General features: G+C 48.1%; 1 protein-coding gene across 1 annotated transcript; it reads left to right on the top strand.

The window, feature by feature from the left end:
• Nucleotides 1-1083: 1083 nt before the first annotated feature.
• On the top strand, nucleotides 1084-7355 carry NOBOX (NOBOX oogenesis homeobox). The gene is made up of 8 exons (XM_060019814.1): nucleotides 1084-1605; nucleotides 3167-3740; nucleotides 4163-4269; nucleotides 4590-4702; nucleotides 4971-5056; nucleotides 5269-5500; nucleotides 6055-6359; nucleotides 7054-7355. The coding sequence occupies exons 1-8, from the start codon at nucleotides 1084-1086 to the stop codon at nucleotides 7353-7355; spliced, it is 2241 nt and encodes a 746-aa protein (XP_059875797.1).
• Nucleotides 7356-20718: the final 13363 nt, after the last annotated feature.

Genomic DNA, 20718 nt, shown 5'->3' with positions numbered 1-20718 from the left:
CCTTTCCTGCCCCACCCCCAATCCGAGTCCAGCAGAGCTTCCTGCTCCTCTATGCATCCTTCTAACTCACCACCGACCTCCTCGTATGGACACTGTCCATTTACTTGTGTCACTGTTCTAACCCGCGCTCTGCCAGTAAACTTGTGCAGGCAGGAAGTGACCTGCGCACAGTACCCAGCACACGGTAGGTGTCCTGTAAATGTTTAAGCAAGCAGACGATTGCATTCCATTTACCGCCACGTCACCACCAAATGATGATGTTCCACAAAGAAAGCGACTTCACTGCCCCCCATTCCTTGCTCACATGGCCTAGAATGCTTCCTTTCTAGCTGAAACTGGGCCCTATTTTTAAAGCCCTCATTTATTAGAGGATATTAGTCTTATAGGAGTCAGAATGAAACACCAGGTGCCTGGAATTTTGGTCATGTTGTCACGGAGTTAACTCGTTTATAATTTTTATATTTCAGAAAGAACTGGTAATATCTTCAAAGTTCATGTGTGTAGGCCAAGCCCCTGAAAGGCATTTAAGGCACAGGGAAACTTACCAATAGGTGATTACAGCGGGAAAGCACGTGGCGTCCAGAGTCTTTTAAATCCTAAAAGCAAAACACCTGATTTCTATTCTGACCAACCCCCCACCCCCACCCCCAAACAGCACCAAGCACCTGTTTCCATCTGGCCAGCGCCTCCCACTCAAGGGCAGATGGAAGGAAGAGGCCATGAGGATTTTAAATCCTGAAATTATGTTATAAAGCAGACAAGAAACATTCCAGGAACTGGGAGTCGTAAAGATCACACCTGTGAGATCTCCCTTACGCGACACTCCTTCATTCTCGGCCAGAAAAACTGATATCAAGTGGGTGGAAACATGAGACAAAACTTTGACGAGCTAGTGCTTTCTCCCGGCTTACCTGCGGCCTCCCGTGCGCGTACAATTGCGTCCCATTCAAGAGGTGTCCACCCTGCAGCCTGGGTTCTTCCAGCTCGCTTTCATCCTCAGGACAGCTCCGTGCTCTACGGACCTTCCAATCAGCATGGCGTCTTGGGGGCTCATTAATCCTGAGGCCTGGGGAAACCTCAATGATGCAGCTGGGAGACAGGGAACCCTTGTTAAGGGTTTGGAGCTCCCTTGATAAGTGGCTCCCCAAGTCGCCTTCCACGGGAAGGACTCTGTCTCCAAGGCCAACGGCGCCACCAAGTCCGGCCCAGGGAGCCGGCCACCCTCCCCCAGCCGAACGCCCTGGCCCTCTAGGGCGAGCTTCCCGACCGCGACCCAGTAGGCGGGCTCTCGCCCACGCCCCGCGTGCAACCCCCACCCACCGGGGAGGGGCCGCAGCGGAGCCGCACCTGCCCCGGCTTGGGCCTCGGCGGGGGCGGGAAGCGGCGTGGCCCCCGGGCCTCGGCAGCCCGCAGCTGCCCCAGGCACCGCCCTCCCGAGTGGGCCTCGCCGGCGGCGGGGTGAGGGCGCGGGCACCCCACGCTCACAGCTTCGCACACCTGCCCGAGCGCGAGGCTTCATTAGGCGGCGCGCAAAAGCAGTCCGACGGCCGCGTGCTGGAGTCCAGGCAATGGAGCTCAGCTCGGAGCGCGGCCCGGAGCCGCGGGGTGAGTGCGCGGGGGCCTGAGGGGCTGGGGCCCAGCGGCAGGCCGAGGGTAGGGGGTTGGAGGGGAGTTGAGAGGGGCTGGACGGGGCGGGGGGGGCAGGGAGCCCACCACGCCGCGCCCCCCATCCTTGGCGTTCGGATCTCTGAGGATGAAGGGAAGAAAAGCAGGGCCGTGATTCTTCTGCTCTAGGTTCCCACACCCATCACCTTTCTTACCGGGGCCTATCACCCGGATACGTCGCATTTATTGAGCACCTACTGTGTACCGGGTTTGCTAGGCTACGAGCGCCCCTAAAATGCTGTAAAACCGGTGTGTCCCTCCTTCCCCATTTCACCATCCAGCCTCAGCGCCATAAAGGCCTGCAAACCCCCTTCACCAGCTTGTACCCTAGGAAACAATCTGACAAAGCGCCTTAGCCCATGACCTACAGCTTTCTTACACATCGTTAGAAAGTCATTCCTTAAGACAGCCTATCTCATGCAACTTTCATTAAAAAAAACAAAACTCGCTCTTAGTAGTGAGCATCCTCTTAAAAATGTTCCAATTTAGTTAGAAATGATAAAGCAGCTCCTTGAGCTGAGACGGTTTGGGATCTGGAGGTTATGAGTAAGTTGGGAGGGGAATGGGGGCGGGGTTGGTGACCCCAGGAAGGACTCTGTCTAGTGGTCAAGAGCACGGCGCTGTGTGAGCTTGGGCAAACCGCTCAAATTTGTCATCCACGTTTCTCCATATTAGAATGAGCTATACATATGCCTTCCTCACAAGGATTAAATGCATGCTGGACTAATCTTTGAAAGGTGCCTAGCGCAATGCCTGGGACATGGTAAACTGATGAATCAGTCATAGCTCAGAGAAGGACAGACAAGCTTGGAGGATGAGTGCCAGCCAGGTCACTCTTCCTTACCTGTAAAAGGAGGGCGCTCACCTGGGCCCGAGGCCCCTGAGTGAGGTTCTGCTTTGCAGGGAGGGGACGGGGGTGTGCATGAGGGAGAGGGGGGCGGCCGAGGACACAGTGAGTTCTGTGGGAGGTCAGGGTGGACATTCCTGTTAGCTCCTTTGATGTCCTCGCCTGGGCTCCTGGAGACTACTCCGTCCCGCCGCGTCCCTGCTCTGAGCACTGATGCCTGTGTCTGCCGCAGGAACGAGATCCAGTCTGAGAAACAGCAGTCTCCATCGATTCCTCTCCCTCTTCCCAGAGTCCACGCCAACATGTGTCCCCTAGAAACCCCTGAATAGATGCCTGTCCCTCAAACTCACATTCCAGGTCTCGGGGAGAAAACAGGGAACTCACAGAGAGTAAGTTCCCCCCAAATTAGGACTGCACGCCGTCTAGGTGCGCGAGCTCAGGCTCCTCGTGGCTGCATCCATTTGCTTTTGCGTTTCCAAGCTGTGGGATCATCTAATTTGACCCTCACAGTAGCAGAGTTAGGAAGGTACGCCTGGAATGATTACCCCATTTGATAAGCGGACAAATTAAAGCTTCAGATCAAACAGAACACCCGTCGCAGACCAGGAAGCAGCACGCCCTCCTGGTCCAGGCTGTTCGTTCTCCTGAGCTAAGGTCAGCGGGTGCTGGCTCTCCACAGGTCAGGAGGGCGGAGACAAGCCCCCGGCTGCCAGGCTAGAGGAGGAGGAACCCCTGCAGAGTTCAGCCCCCCACACTCAGGAAGCCCCAAGTGAGGACGTGCCCCTCTCCTGCGCTGCTCCCGGGGAGAAGCAGCCATCAGAGGCCCCTGGAGAAGTAGCTGGGGCCGGTGCTGGGAGAGCCTGCCAGCGCCAGGGCTCGGGGGCTCTCCGCAAAGACAGAGCCCTGGGCCCGCCTAGACCCCAGCCTCAGGGGGAAGGGCATCCTCTCCCGGTGAGAGAGGGGAAGCTGGGGAAGAGACCCTACTCTCCAGCCACCGGTAAGCAGAAAAAGCCTAACGCCGTGGGTCTGGACTCCACGGCATCTCCCAGTGTCGCTAACCCAGCCCGGGCCACGTACAACCCAGTGCCTTGTGGGTCAGGCCGGGGCTCCTGCCATCTGGCCAACCTCCTCAGCACGTTGGCCCAGAACAGCCAAAACACAGACCAGAAGAAGTCCCCGGATGTGACCTGCCAAGGCCGGAAAAAGACGCGGACTCTATACCGCTCGGGTAAGTCCCTGAAGGCGAGCGGAAACCTAGGGGACCTGGCCTCATCTCTGGGAAAGCTGGGCTCAACAGAGCATGCAGCAGCCCCAGGAGAGAGGAGTGTGGTTGGTTTGTACATCACCTTGGCCGGGTCCTCTCTTGACCTGTGCAGGCCATGACCTCTGACCTCAGAGGGAAAGGTTGGGTTTTCTCATCAGAACATGAAATTGGGCCCAGGGTAGAAGGGGCAGGAAAGTAAACACCACACAGTTCCCTGCCACAAAGCCTGAGAGACAGGAGGCCCCAGCCCAATGGGGAGCTTAGTCGCAGGGCTCTGGGGAGGCCCTCGGGTTGGGGACAGCGGTCCCCTCTGGAGGGTATCTGTTTTTCTCCTCTGCTTCCGCATCACTGGTGTTCATCCTCAAGCCAGTGTTTTCTTCTTCCAGACCAGCTGGAGGAGCTAGAAAAGCTCTTCCAAGAAGACCACTATCCAGACAGCGATAAGCGCCGGGAGATTGCCCAGACAGTGGGAGTCACCCCCCAGCGCATCATGGTAAGGGTACTTGCCCTCAGGCTCGGGGTGGAGGAGAACCCACGCGCCGGCACTCTGGGAGAGCCAAACAAGTACTCAGCTCCCGGACAGGGGCTGGGGTGAGGCCTCAGATGGGGCTGTGTTCTTGCCTGTTTCCACGCTGCCACAGCCTTAGAATATGGGAAGAGCAAAGTGCCTCAGAGGCCATCTCGATGAACCTCTCGCTGCCAGCCTGAGCGCTGCAGTGACCTCCTACAGTCACGGAGACATCATGGGACAGCAGGACTGAGCCTCAGGCTCTACCCTGTTTCTCAAGCTCCTCGGGTGTCTCTCCCCTACAGGTGTGGTTCCAGAATCGCCGGGCAAAGTGGCGAAAAGTGGAGAAAATGACCGGGAAGGAGAGCACGGACGCTGCTGCTGGCCCTGCCCTCAGCCCCGCCAGCAACCAGTGCAGGTAAGCCTTTCTCCTCTTCCGGGCCCATCCCCGTGGGCAGGAATTGGGGGCTAAGCTGGGATTCTGGGCTCTAGGGGGAGAAGGGACTGGAAGGCTGGGCGTAGGGAGTTGTTGGCTAATAGAGGGATTTTGACTGCATGAGGTTGGGAAGTTGCCCAGTGCCTTGTAGGAGGCACAGTTTGGAAATCTGGGTCCCTTTCCCTACACTGAAGCCCCAGTCTGAATCCAGGGACTGCCCGAGCTACAGTCTTCGCTCGTCTCCCTCTAGTTCTGCAGCCGGACCGCCACCTGCTGTGCCCACGGACCGGGAGCCTGGGACCTTCGCTCAGGAGTCCCCGCTGGATCCCCTTCCAGGTGAGCTGACCACCCTCCAAGGGTTGTCTGGGAAATACAGCAGCGCGGAAGACAGCAGAGTCAAAGGGCTGTTTCCTGAAAGACCTGGGAGTGGCCGGAGCTCCCCACGGTTTCGTTCAGGGGGACCCGGGCTTTGTGCACTTGGACCAGCGCTGCCAAGGTTGCCCCCCACTTTCGTACTCTTACAACCCCCCTTTGACCTCTGTTCCTAGAGCCCCCCATGCTGCTGACATCTGACCAGACTCTGGCCCCGACCCAACAGAGTGAGGGTGCCCAGAGGGTGGAAGTGACCCCACCACTCTTCAGCCCCCCACCTGTCCGAAGAGCCAACCTTCCTTTCCCCCTCGGCCCCGTGCACACCTCCCAGCTGATGTCTTTGCTGCTGGATACCCCAGGCAACGAGAGCAGCCGCAAGGATGGCCCTTGTGGGTCGTGGGGGACAAGGTACGCAACCTAATGGCGGTGGTACTTGACTTATCCTGGGGGAGGTACGGGAGGAGGAAAGATAGATGGAGCTTGGGAGGGGGGAGGGTGACTGAGAGAAGCAAGGAGTAGTAAATGTGGTAAGGATTAAAAGGGTAAGTGGATTGGGGTGCGAAGGATCTAGGACATCACAGCAGTAGCACAGGAACGAGGATGAGAAGCTAGAGCAGGAGAGAGAACAGGAGGTGGCAGGTCTGGGGTCGTGGGGATGGGGGAGGGGAGCCTCGCTGCGCAGTAGGAATGGGGCTGCCCCCCGAGCCGCACAAAATACTCCTCTGGGGGCTTCCCTGGTGGCGCAGTGGTTGGGAGTCCGCCTGCTGATGCAGGGGACACGGGTTCGTGCCCCGGTCCGGGAAGATCCCACATGCCGCGGGGCGGCTGGGCCCGTGAGCCATGGCCGCTGAGCCTGCGCGTCCGGAGCCTGTGCTCCGCAACGGGAGAGGCCACAACAGTGAGAGGCCCGCGTACCGCAAAAAAAATAAAAATAAAAAAAATTACTCCTCTGTCTCTCTCAGCGTCACGCCACCCCCCGCCTGCTCGTACTTGGAGGAGCTGGAACCCCAGGAATATCAACCCAGCAGCCAGCCAGGACCGTTCCAGTTCTCCCAGGCTCCACAGAGCCAGCTTTTCCAACACCCCCAGCCCCAGTTTCCATACCTGCACCCCTTCCCCTTCCACATGCCCAGCTCCCTGACCCCTCCACTGCTGGAAGACTCTCTGTCTGCATTGTCCTATGGCCCCAGCGGGGGCACATCCCAGGGCTACTTCCCGGGCCCTCCCTCAGGGCAGATCCTGCTGCAGCCACCCGCTGGGAACATGGGTGAGTCGGGGCTGGCACAGAAAGGGGCCTCTGGTGACTGAGGACGGTGAGAAGGGAGAGAGCCTCGTGAGCTGGAGGGAAGGCGTGGGGTGAGTGAATCACTGTTACTTACAGAAAGCCCGCTTGTCCTTATGAAGCTCTCCTTCCTCCAGTTTCTCGGAGGTTTCAGAGCAGAGTAAGACTCAGCAAGAGAGCTTTGGAGTGAGGAAACGCAAAGTTTAAAGTCCAGCTCAGCTCTGGGCTCTCCTGAGGTTCCTGGATTCTGAAACGGGGATAATATTCCCGTATCTTAGAGGGCTTGCTGAAGATTAGGAACCACAGGTGTGGAATACTTGGCACGGGATAGGTGGGAGCTGATGTGAGTATCCGATGGGCCACCTGGACCCTGAAATCCTGGAAGTGACCATCTTAGGAGGACTCAGTTCCAGCAGAAGGGGAAGAAAGATGCTGGTTCCCAGTCTCCTGCCTGCGCGAGAGGGCACTCACTCGGCCTGACCCACGGTCCCCTTTGTGTCACTGTTACCCAGACGTAGGACCTCGAGACAGGAGCCTGCCTGCTGCTGAGGGGAGACTCGCTCCAGGGTCCTAACCCGTGTTTCTGTGGAGCAGGGAGGGGACTCTGTCACAGAACACGTTGAACGTGGTTGGTACCCATCATCCTACTTACTCTTTGTTTTGCTCTTTGATCCCACAGGTACAGTCCCCTGGAATGACCCCTGCTTGCCAGACCTGCCCTTCCCCAGTTCCTTCTGTCCACCAGCTCTGGGGGGCCCCCCGGGAGGGGACGGCTACTTCCTGGATCTGTTTGCAGCCCCTTGTGCTCAGGCTTCGAGCAGGCAGTCTTCTCCAGGCCTCACCCGGCTTCCTGAAGGGACCAGGCCCAGCGCGGAGCCCCTACTCAGCAAGGCCCAAGAGGAGCTGCCCACCGCCGCTGTGGAGCTGCCCTCAGCCCCCGAGGAGGGCCGAGAGGAAGACCAGACCGGCCATGGCCCCTAGTGCCGGGGCCGAGGAGTGAAGAGGCCCCCCCTGCTGGGGAGGGTTGGGACGCCCCAGAGTAGACGGCAGGTGAAGTGTTAGGAAAGCCTGGAGTCTATGGATGGGGGTGGAAGTAGGGCATTTCCCCCTCTGTGGACTCATCTTTCCGGACACTGATTTGGGAAGGAAGAGGCCTGGCCCTGCCCTTTTCCCCACACCTCTGGATGGTGGCCCTGAAGAAAGAGGGTGGCCTGTGTCACCTCCGAAGTTTGTATCCATTTGTTTTCTTGCCTCGCTACGCAGACGAGCCACAGTGTCCACTGGAAGCAGTAAACTAGTCTACCCTTGGGTTTCTCTCTGTAATGATGCGTCTCCCCGCTCACGCCAGTGAAGAGCGCCGGGCTCGTCTCTGCTTTCCACTCGGCTGACCAGCTGTGTCCCGGGCGGCCCGCGTGAGGTCCCCGCCATGGGGCAGGATCCCGTGGAGGCTGGCATCCTCCCGTCTCCTGCTGGGGGAGGAATTGGGCCTCTTGGACTGCGTCTTTGCTCCTGCCATGAAACCATGTTCTAGCCCCAAACCCAGAACTGAGCCTGAGCACACCTGCGCCGCGGCCCTTCTCTGGAATTAGGGCCCTGCAGGGATAGGATTACCGAGAGAAGCCCCGGGCTATTTAGATTAAGCCTCTAGAATTGTGAACCATGACTGATATTTCCAGTGGTCTTTCTTTCTGGAGTGGGGGGGGGCGGGGGAGGGAATGAGGGGCCATGGCTGGTCTGATCTTCCTCTCGGACCACCTCACCGTGCATTTGACGAGTGTACATCGGGTACCATCCTGGACCTCCAATGCTACGATCATTGGAAAATACACACTTTTTTTTTTAAAACATGTATTACAAGCAATTATTAACTTAAATCCATCGTACTAGTTCTAGCGTCATGGCTCACGAGAACCGAAAAGGAAAAGTATTTAGAAATGGAGAGGAAGTGTCTTAGCTACACAAACGCATGTCCGGGTATCTGTGTAGGGTTTTAAAGACCAACAGTATTTAGTAGCTTTGCACTACTATTCTACAGCCACACAAGGATCCTAGTAGCCTTAATTTAGGGATTGCAACATATATGCTGAAATAGTGTCTTATATTGTGATGTAGCTAGGTCTTTTAAAATATACGTCTCTCTTTTGTTTTCACATTTTGTCTCGTGACGCCCATGAAATGAGCAGCCTAAAAACAGACGTAAGGGGAAAAGATTCTTCTATGTAAGGGGTAAAAACAACAAGTGTTCAGTTCCGTGCTGTTCCTCCTCTCTTGCCATCAGTCACCACGGCATACTGCTGCTTTCAAGGCCCTACAAGGAGGCTGGATATTTTCTCCTCCAGATCTTAACTGATTTAGGTTCCTGCCGCTCCGATAAGTAACGCCTGGTATGGATAGCAAAACAGTAGATATCTAAAGCCAAGAATTTAAGGGTGAAGGGCTTTAAGATCTGTGCTTATATGCAACAATTAGGTTTAAAGTGTTAGGCAATCTAATAGTATACTGAAAACAAAATAAGTTCATTGAGAATGAATGATAGACCAAGCAAACAGAAAGTGGTGAAAACTTCTTAGAAGCGTAGACTCCTAGGCTGAGAAGTCCAACCACCTGGCAAATGCAGGAATGATCTCTATACCACCACTGATGGAGGATCACTCAGTCTTGATTTTCTAGGGGGGGGCTGCAAAGGAGGGGGCGGCTAGCTCCTTTACACAAGAGCCTACAGAATGTTTGAGAGCTTTAATTATTATGAAGTTCTCTCTTCTACTAGGAGGAAGTCAATATTGTTTAACTGATATGAGTTTTGCTTTCCACGTGCTACAAAGAATAAACCTAATATCACGAAATCTGAGCACTGTGTGTCGTTCCTCAGAGCCTTGTCTCAAGTGGCCCCGTCTCACTCTTTACCACCTTAAATTCCTCTCTTCAAATGAGTATGAGTTTGTGGATGTTCCTTTTAAGAGTGGTGCCAATGGGACAGGATCGAAAACTCAGAGATAAACTCACGCACCTATAGTCAATTAACCTACGACAAAGGAGGCAAGAATATACAATGGAGAAAAGACAGCCTCTTCAATAAGTGGTTCTGGGAAAACTGGACAGCTACGTGTAAAAGAATGAAATCTGAACACTCCCTAACACCATACACAAAAATAAACTCAAAATGGGGACTTCCCTGGTGGTCCAGTGGTTAAGAATCTAACTTCCAATGCAGGGGACGTGGGTTTGATTCCTGGTCAGGGAACTGAGATCCCACATGCCATGGGGCAACTAAGCCCACGTGCTCTAGAGCCTGTGCGCCACAACTAGAGGGCCCGAGTGCCACAACTACTGAGCCCCTGTGCTCTGGAGCCCACGTGCCACAACTAGAGAGAAGCTCGTGCTGTGCAAAAAAGATCCTGCATGCCGCAGCAAAGACCCAATGCAGCCAAATAAATAAATTTTAAAAAATAAACTCAAAATGGATTTAAGACCTAAATGTAAGGCCGAATACTGTAAAACTCTTAGAGGAAAACAGGCAGAACACTGACATAAAAAGCAATATCTTTCTGAATCCACCTCCTAGAGTGATGAAAATAAAAACAAAAATAAAACAGAACCTAATTAAACTCAAAAGCTTTTGCACAGCAAAGGAAACCATAAACAAAACGAAAAGGCAACACACAGAATGGGAGAAAATATTTGCAAACAAAGCAACTGACAAGGGGCTAATCTCTAAAACATACAAACAGCTCATGCAGCTCTATATCAAAAAAACAAACAACGCAATCAGAAAATGGGCAGTGGGAATGTAAATTGATACAGCCACTATGGAGAACAGTGTGGAGGTTCCTTAAAAAACTAAAAATAGAACTACCATATGACCCAGCAATTCCACTACTGGGCATATGTCCTGAGAAAACCATAATTCAAAAAGAGTCAGGTACCACAATGTTCACTGCAGCTCTATTTACAATAGCCAGGACATGGAAACAACCTAAGTGTCCATCGACAGATGAATGGATAAAGAAGATGTGGCACATATATACGATGGAATATTACTCAGCCATAAAAAGAAATGAAATTGAGTTATTTGTAGTGAGATGGATAAACCTAGAGTCTGTCATAGAGAGTGAAGTCAGAAAGAGAAAAACAAATACCGTATGCTAACAGATATATATGAAATCTAAAAAAAAAAAAAAAAATGTCATGAAGAACTTAGGGGCAGGACGGGAATAAAGATGCAGACCTACTACAGAATGGACTTGAGGACACGGGGAGGGGGAAGGGTAAGCTGGGACAAAGTGAGAGAGTGGCATGGACATATATACACTACCAAATGTAAAATAGATAGCTAGTGGGAAGCAGCTGCATAGCATAGGGAGATCAGCTTGGTGTTTTTGACCACCTAGAGGGGTGGGATAGGGAGGGTGGGAGGGAGGGAGATGCAAGAGGGAAGAGATATGGGGACATATGTATATGTATAACTGATTCACTTTGTTAAAAAGCAGAAACTAACACACTATTGTAAAGCAATTATACTCCAATAAAGATGTTAAAAAAAAAAAAGGGCAGAGGATCTAAATAGACATTTCTCCAAAGAAGACTTACAGGTGGCCAAAAAGTACGTGAAAAGATGCTCAACATCACTAATTATTAGAGAAATGCAAATCAAAACTACAATGAGGTATCACCTTACACCAGTCAGAATGGCCATCATTAAAAAGTCTACAAACAACAAATGCTGGAGAGGGTGTGGAGAAAAGGGAACCCTCTTGCACTGTTGGTGGGAATGTGATTGATACAGCCACTATGGAGAACAGTATGGAGGTTCTAGCAATCCCACTCCTGGGCATATATCTGGAGAAAACCATAACGTGAAAAGATACATGCACCCCAGCGTTCACTGCAGCACTATTTACAATAGCCAAGACATGGAAGCAACCTAAATGTCCATCAACAGAGGAACGGATAAAGATGTGGTACCTATATACAATGGTGTATTACTCAGCCATAAAAAAGAATGAAACAATGCCATTTGCAGCAACATGGATGGACCGAGAGATTGTCATACAAAGTAAGTCAGAGAAAGACAAATATATGATATCACTTACAGGTAGAATCTAAAAAAAATGATACAAATGAACTCATTTACAAAACAGACTCACAGACTTTAAAAACAAACATGGTTACGAAAGGGGAAAGATGGGGGGAGTGATAAATTAGGAGTTTGGGATTAACGTATGCACATTACTATATAATCAACAAGGACCTACTGTATAGCACAGGGAACTCTACTCAGTATTCTGTAATAACCTATATGGGAAATGAATATGAAAAAGAATGGATATGTGTATAACTGAGTCACGTAGCTGTACACCTAAAACTAACACAACATTGTAAATCAACCGTACTCCAATATGATTAAAAAAACAAAAGAATGGAGCCAGAACTGAACCTTACTTGGAGTTCTCGTCAATTGCACTGTGCAGTATGACTGTTTACCTCCATCACATAGGACTTTCTCTTCAATTAATGTTGTCTGGAGAGAAATGGGCCTTTATTTTTTTAGCCAGTTCATATTCTTGATCCAAGACAAACTTTTTGTCAACTATGACCCCCTAGGTCATTTTAATAGAAGCTGTTTTAAAGCCGTTCTCTCTCATTTTGTATTTGTAGAATTGACATTTTGAATCTAAATGTACAAACATTTATGTTGCTTGTTTAGTTTCATTTGGTTAATTTTAACCCATTATTGACACTGTTAAGATGGTTTGGAGTCCTTATATAGATTAGCCATATTTTTGCAATTTTTTTCTCCCTGTAAGTTTGTTCAGTATGTTTTAGGAATTTTATGACCAAGTCATTCAAAATTAGTAAACAGGATACAAGCAAGTACAGAACATTTTGACGTAACTCCTTGAAAATATTAATGAGCACTTTTTTGAGTAGAGAGTTAAACTAGCTAAAATCCTCTTTCACTATATTATCATCCAGGGCCATCCTTTGCCGTTTACAGGATTTTAGAAAAGGATTTTGAGAAAAAAAAAAAAAAAAACTTTGCTGTATGACTCACTAAAATCAAAACATATTCTCTTTATAGCACTCTAATAATTTAATGTTCTTGGAAACCTAACAACATAATAAATAAGACTAATTTGGCATGGCTCATTCATAAGGAACACCTATTGTCTTTTATGATTATTTTAATCTAAATGTTCAGAAACCATCTTTCAATACTCTCTTCCAGTAATTTATGAGAATTTTACATTAAATTTATTCTCCTTTAGTTTCTACAAATCATCTCTTTGAAAATTAGGACAATTGCCTCTTTTAAATCTTAGAGAAAATCTTTTAAATCTTAGAGATCTTCTCCTGTTCTGCTCTGGAAGAAATATATAATTAAATATAATCTATAATTAAATATAAATCAGCTATAAGACTCTTGTTTGGGTTTTGAGACCATCCTGTGTTTTTTTGCCCAACGCTTTTAATTTCTAGAATGTTGTCCTTTCTGGAGAAGACAGACTAAAATAAGAGCCATATGTTCTCGGTATTATATGTTGACGTTATAATGTGCTCCTTGAGAAGTACATTTATCTTTTCCCTGCTCTTCCTGTTCCAAGTTTGGTTTTATTATTATCATTGCTAGTCTTACTGTTAGTATTGGTCTTTAGCATGTTTTGCAGCACTGAGTTTCTGGGCTCCACACCTTGAGATATTACCCTTGAAATTCCAGGATGTGCCTCCTTTTAACTTGTACGTCTTTTCAGCCCTTTTAAAATCTGAGCTTGTAGCCACAGTGTTACCTTTTGGATGACTTCTTCCATTGCTCATAATAATCACCTGGGATTAGACCCGCAGAATGTCATAGTTCCACATGCCTCTGAGCCAACCCCATTTGGAAGGATCTTGAGCTAGAGTTAGCTCTAGCTTTTGTTTTGGATTTGGTGGGAGTGAGGGAGCAGACACTGCATGCTGGAGGGCCATGGTCAGGCGACTTCTCTCCTTAAATCACAGGCACGCACATTTCAGCACTCCTCCTCCATCACCCTCCCCCCGTGCCGCCTCCCCACAGTCCCCATCCTCTTGATGTGATCACCCTCCCACAGTGCAACAGTGTGCAGTTGGCGGGAGTAGAATCCTTCCTTGCAGACTCCAGAAAAAACCCCTTCTACGCCTCCAACTTAAGCTTGCACTCTCACAATTTTTCCACTAGATGGCGGTCCACCACCACTTTAACTGTGGCCTTAAAGTATTCTGGTTGTTTACGATAAGAAAGCCCATAATAATTCTTTCTCTCAAACGCCCTAGAGCCACTGAGATCAGGTTCAAAGATATTAAAGTCCCTTGGGTTGCTGCTTAGTTTGCCAGATAAAATATAGAGCGTTCAGTTAAATCTGAACTGCAGATAAACAACAAATAATGTCTTTAGTATAAGTATGCTTCCTGCAGTATGGGGGTGCCCTGTATTTTAATTTGCTAACTTTGGTAGCCCTAGTTGCAGCACTTTGCTGGGGACAGCTACATCCACCATAGCTTCGCACTTCAAATAGATTGTCCAGGAGCCAGGAATTGGGCTCTGCATCTCTACTCAACTTTCTTGCATTTCAGGCTCTGAACGGTCCTGTTCACTTAGTATTTTCCTCCCTCCTGCCATTATTCAGGCTCCACACTTGTCTAAAAAAACGCTCTAAAATCTGTTGGAATCCTATTATATTTTCTGTTCCTGTTAGCCACATTATTAATTAGTTACTTATATATTTCTGAGATAGTCCATTAGAATGTATTTTGAAATGCATATTTTAACGTCATTTGCGCCGACAGAACACAGGAAAACAGGCTGCAAAAGACAATTTGGCTTTTGTTGATTCCACTCCAAGTCTGAAATGGTCTTGATTAAGAATAAGTCTGATTTCCGGGAAGTGAAGAATCTCCTTCATTCACCCAGAAGCGGTGTCATTTTAGGGCCCAGGGAAAGTCTGGGTTATTTAGGGTTCTTATATTTGTAGTTTAGTTTATAATGTTCTTTCAAAAATACCCTCTCATTTGAGTCCCGAGAAATGAAAGCAGACACTCCTTCCATCATTCAGTGGCAGCAATAGCAATAAAATGTCCTTCCAGGCTTCAGGGAACTCACAGTCTTGCTGGGGAGTCAGACAACACAAATGACCAGTTACACTGCAGGAGGGTGATGGTGTGCAGGACCAGCCATGAGAACAAGGTGTGACACACGTCTAAAAGTTGCGGCAGCCATGTCTGCTGGCGCTAAGAAAGCTTCAGAGTCCAGGGCATTACTCATAAAGGAGAGTAGAATTTGGATAAGCAGAGAAGGGAGGAAAGGGTATTTCAGGCAAAAGGCATAGTGAGTGGAAAGCCATTGAGACTGGAAAGATGATTAGGGAGAAGGTCGGAGTGGCTGGATTTGTACGTAGAGAGGCCAATGGGGGGACTGTCGTCACTGAGGCCAGTAAGGGACAAGGGAAAGGCCCCATATCCCATACTAAGATGCTCGAGCTGTATTCTTTGGGTGATTAGAGAGGCACTGGCATTTCTCACTCAAGCATATGACTTGACATAATTCAGGTTTCAGAAAGACAAATGGAGCACAAGATTGGAGGGCTTAGAGAGGAGATGCAGGGAGACCAGACAGGGCTATTGAGTTAGTCTAAGTGAGAGGTGACGAGAGGCTAGAGAAAAGTAAAGAATGAAGAGGGACAGATCGGAGAACTATTTAAGAATCAGAATCACTATGAGAAAAAACTAGCTGAAAGGAATCAAAGAGTAAGGGAAGTAGACAAAGATGTCGGTAATTAAAAAATGCTGTTAATTGAGAAAGGAAATAATGAGGACGCAGCAAATATGGGGAAAGGGAGGCCGTTTAGTTTGTGTGTGTTGAGGCTTTAGTTCCTGTGTTCATCTGGGTGGACATGTCTAGGGAGACAAATATGGAGCTAGGGTCTGTGAGAGAGGTTAGGACTAGAGGTTACTCCTGGGCTTCTTCAGCATAGAAAATACTAGTTGAGGTCAAGAGACCATACAAAATGGCTCAGACAGAGAGCACGTAGAACAAAGGAAGTGATCTTAGGATGGACTCAGGGAAACACCAACAAAGGAAAGAAGTGTGAGGCAAAAGGTGGCATTGAGATTGGTAAGGGATGGCTGAGCAGAGGTGGAAAGAGCTGGAAGAGGTGCTGGATGGGGAAAGATCAGAAGTCCAGTTGGGTCAGTTAGGCCTGGAGAGGAGCTTGGACAAATAATTTGCACATGAGGTCTCATGATCTGAATTTATGAGGTTTCAATGATTTCCTAAGGATGCCGTAACCGAGAGGTCTTTTGAGTTTATTTTCCACTTCACCAAATGCAGATAGAGGAGTCTTGCTTCCTGGATGTCCACATATCACGTAAAAAGCTGAAAGATCCTTAATAGGTAAGAGGCTATCAATGATAGCCAGTTTTGTGTATGTTTTATGAGACCACAGGAGGCACTGAAATAGCTTACTTACTTTACTCAGAAATTAGTCCTTAGACAAAATATTAATGATGGTGATAACCATTTACTTAGCATTTATTGTGTATCTAGCTCTTTAATAGGGAATTTCATTTCACAACAACCCTATAAGATTTCCACCCATTTGACAGGTGGAAATCTGAGACGCAAGAGAGGTTTACGAATTTGCCCGAAGTCGCAAAATAAATAAATTTTGGACAGGATGCCAAGTCTGTCAGGAGGTACCAATTTCAAGAAGCAAAGTGTTTTGCTTTAGAGGAGACAAGAAAGAAGGTCAGAAGGAGGGGGTCAGTGTGTGATCTCGATTAGATCTAGAATAAAATCCCTCCAGAGACCCTCAGTCTGTGCTTAAATAACTTCAACACTCAGTACTGTTTGATTTAAAAAAGAAGGAGGGACATCGTTGTGAGACGTAAGAGGGAGAAGAGAACACTGGTAAGAGGGAAGCGGAAGCTGCAACTTCCAAAGATGGAAAGGGAATCGGAATGCATGAAAGGAACAGGCCTGGAGGGGAGGAAAGTGTCTACAAGGGGCCACGTGAGAAGAGGGAGGTGAGGCTGGATGGCTAGGGTGGGTCCAGGCTTATTACCTGGTAGCTAATGGGAGGGGTAAAGAGAATACAGTCAAATCTGAGATCGTTATAATGCACTCTTCCAAAAAGATGCAGGTGAAAAGACTGGGAGTACAGAGATCCGTGGGGACATCATGCCAGTGTCCCCGAATGAGGTGTTGAGACTAAAATGGTGGTAGGGGAACAAGAGTGATGCTAGGAGGAAAACAACAGAATGTGACTGTCTGGGTAGGAAGGAGAGAATGGCAAACTGACCTCAGGTTATAGAGCCCAGGCCTCTAGGACAATGATTTATAAAATACGGAGCTGGCTTCTGCCTCCGCCTTATAGCTTCTGCATCTTCATGTGTAGCTTTCACACGTTGTCTCTTAGTCTCATTACTCTGGTCAAGTTGCCTCAGGTACATTCATCCATGCACAGTTTTGTTGTCTGAGAATGGAATTTCCAGCCACACAGATTCCACGGTCCTTTCTGGCGTACTTTCGCCCCACGGCCGCTGTGTCATCCTTTCCGTCTAATTCTATCCAGGGTACCCTTCTCTCCAGCTTGGCACCCTTGTCCCAATCCGTATTCCTGTAGCCACCAGGGGTGCAATCTGTTATTCAGAGCCCCCCTCCGAGCCACAACAAGCATTGCATCTTCCCAAGTGTCCCAATTTGCCCACTTCTTTACCTTCCTGCCCATTATTCATTTTGGTTTGACTTTTCTGCCACTTACTATAACTCTTTGTTATTTGCATCAGGGAAATCAGGTACATTTTCATACCCAGTGAACTAAAAGGTCTCCCCAGAATCAATTCAAAGGACTTAACTGTCAAATGTTTGAAAAATATTTTATACATCATTTTCTTTGATTCCCAACTGGAAACTCCTTCATCTTTTTTTCCCCTTTTATTTGTTAATGCCAGTATCATTTGATTTCAAGGAGGAAGCCCAGTCTCTCTGCATAGATTCCAACTTCTATTAAAGATCCTCTTGTCCTTTCCTCCCCTAAAGCTGAACACACAGATAGATACACGCACGCACGCATGTACGCACGCACGCACGCACTCCTGAGACTCTCCAGTTCTTAGGGCCCTGCTGCGTAAGGATGACGAATGGCCGCAAAAACCTCTCCTTATCTTTCTTTCCAGTCTGTTGCCTGGCCAGGCTCAATCCAATCCCTAAAACCTGCCTCTTAATCATTCCACAAGTCTGACCACCAGCTCCTCTCACTTTCTCAGAAATCATCTGCCTGCACATGTTCTGTTTACTCAATCTCCGCATTTTATGGCAAGTCACCCTCAGCCCTTTGTGAGCAGCACACACTCAGCAGATCACGTGCTTACATCCTAAAGGGCAGGCAGTTCTGATTTGCAGTTTACAACTCACGGGCCGCGTGGCCTTCTGCAAATCATGTCCCCTCACCAGGCTCCACTGTGACAGTGAAGGGGTTAGACACAAAGATCTTTAGGGCTCTTTCCGCTCCAACAGTGGACGACTGTCTCAGCCCCACGGGGTTGACCTCAGTAAGGAAACGCTCTAGAACTGGCTGGAAGAGCCTCACCCACGGATCCCTCTTTTCCTTCTGCATTTGCCTTTTCTCCCGGAGACGGCTTCTGTGATGGCTGAAGTCTCTTGCTGGATTCGTGACTCTCGTGGACTCTCCCATGGTCTCCCACGGTCAGTCGCCCTCAGCCACTTTTCCCAGCAGAGTCCGAACTTTCTCCCTGGAGCCCTGTGGCCTGTGAACAGATTCAGAACCTCCATCTCACTCGGTGCAAACTGACTGACGCAGCTCCTGCTCTACTCCTGGCTTTCCATTTGCATTGTTCACAGACAACTGCCTCTCTGAATCGCTCAGGTAAACTGCCAGGAGAATATCTGTCTGCCCATTGGTGCCTGGGGAACTCTGCGGGCCAGGCTCAGGCCCCTCCCTGCAGCAGGCTCTAGCCCTCAGGGCCAGTGACTCATGCACCAGGCAGCCGGGATCTGTAGTCACTCCCTCTGAGCTCCCTCACCAGTTTGGAAAAAGCTTCCAGCTCACACCGACACAGCTCCTTTCCTTCACAAGCTCCCACTCACCTGTACTCCCCGAGTCTTCTTTGTGCCGCAGCCTCGCTTAGGGGACCTTCCCTGAGAATTCTGCAGACTGAAGGCATGCTTTGCTTCTTCCTCTTCCAAGGAAGAGGAGAGTGAAATTTCCACTCCGTAATTGTCATTGAAAATGGGTGGGTTGGAAGAAATCCGTCAACGGCCGTTAAGTATAGAGAATGTTCTCAGTCTATTTGAATCAAGACTGAGTCTGGCACCTGCTTCCCTTTAGCTCATTTGCTTGTAACCTTTGGCCCCCTGGCACACCTGATTGAAGAGTTAGAAGATTACATTGAACAACAGGCTTTGAGCTGCTATAATCATGCAGCTCCTGAGTCATGTTAACAGCAAATGCGGCTCTAAGGTAACTGAACTGTGAGTGATAGGGCAGTCACCACCACCAAAAGGTATTTACGCAGAGGTTTGGAAAACCGTGTACAAACACGCACAAGTCTCAGTGATGTGTCTCGGGGTAGGTGGGTGAGGAACGATCGTGTCTATAAAGGGCTCCCGTACCAAAATATTGCATTTCTAATTTGACTTCATCAACGAGAAGAGGTTATGATAAGGGCACTAAATACCTTAAAGCACGCAGACAATTATGGGTAGAGCAACATGGGGTCCAAAAGGATATATCAGGGGGATAAATATGTGTATAAAAGAAGGAGAGCCAGTGAATGTAATTTCTTTACATTTTCAAAGACTTTTAAACAACTTCTATCCCAAAGGCTAATTAAAAAAAGAAAAAAATCAGTCATCCTAGGACCAAAATCCTCGTGTCGTGGATACAGAAGTTGTTTAAGAGAAAACAAAATTAGGGAGAATAAACACATCTCAAACTGTGAGCCTTCCGGATACTAACGTGCAAGCTGATCTCATTAAAGTCATTATAAATGACTGACAGAGCAACTACTGCACAATAAAAAGCTTAAGATCACAGTTAACTCTACGTGAAAAGTTGATGGTGAAAATAAACCTTACAAAGTAGTACTCTAAGTTGTGAGTAGGTAGAAGTGACAGAAGGAAATTCAATGTGGTCAAGGGCCCAAAGGAAGTGATTCAGCATAGATCTATAGGATTGTAAGCTCCAAGCTTGTTACAATTCAGCAAAGGAGCAATGAAAAGGACTGTGGTTTGTGTCTCCTGAAGACATTATTCCCACCTGGTTTAGCTCAAAAAATCCCAACAAAATACTGTATATTCATATATGCCTCAAATACAGTCTGTCCAAAAAGTGTTAGTTAACGGTTGTTTTCAGAATTTCTCATAAGAAATTGCTAAGTTTCTAACACACTGATGCCAAGCAGGATTAAAGAAAAAATTGAATTAAATTCTGGAAATCTGAAGAAGGAAGGGACAATAAGTAGAACTGTGCCCAACTTTCTGAAACCTAAAGTATAAAAAAATTAGTAATTCAATTCAGGAAAGATTACTCATACCTAAGCTGTCATTGTTTGTTTTTAAAACCAAGGATCTAAAGACAAGTTGAAGCCAATTGTCTCTTAATTTCCCAGATTAGGTGAGAATAACCTGATTAAACAAATATATATTAAATCCCTAAAGACAGTTTCGGTCTTATAGAAGTCAGCTCTGAAGGTGCTCAGAAAGTCTTAGCAACTTCAAGCAAGGAAGCAGTCATTCAACTAAAAACATTTTTTTACATGTGTATCATTCAGACGTTGATATGTTACCTCTCTGGGAAAATAAGGGAGAGTTTGCCTGGAAAATATAAGGCTGGATATGGCTCTGTTTGAGCCATATGGCCAGCGTTCAAATACTGGTGTGAACAAAAAATTTGGATTATAATTACTGTTATTGCTATTAAGAAGAATCCGTTGTTAGTTTACTTAGAATACATACATATATCACATATTAATAATAAAAAGCTAGCTTTATGAAAAGAGTGAAAAATCTCCAGCGACCTTCTCCGAAGTCATCCCTATTTTCGATTTTTTTAGCAGTGTCAGCCTGTTTAGGATAAATTAATATTAACCCAAACTCAATTACTATAGTGATAACTTTTCTAAGGATTAAGCAAGCTAACTTACATTTGAGGATGGATTAAAAACAAAATGTCTTATCAGAAGTGGTACTACTGTGTCATATCATCATTAATTGGGTACAGGACAAAGTTTACCATATGATTCTTACCTTTGTACAAAGCTGCAATGCCATGCTACTTTCAAGGCCCCCTAAAGATAAACCAGAGTCGTG

The sequence above is a fragment of the Delphinus delphis genome, chromosome 9 (genome assembly GCF_949987515.2).
Source record: "Delphinus delphis chromosome 9, mDelDel1.2, whole genome shotgun sequence".
NCBI lineage: Eukaryota > Metazoa > Chordata > Mammalia > Artiodactyla > Delphinidae > Delphinus > Delphinus delphis.
Note: the sequence above shows the minus strand (reverse complement) of the source record. Positions and strands in the feature narration are given on the sequence as shown.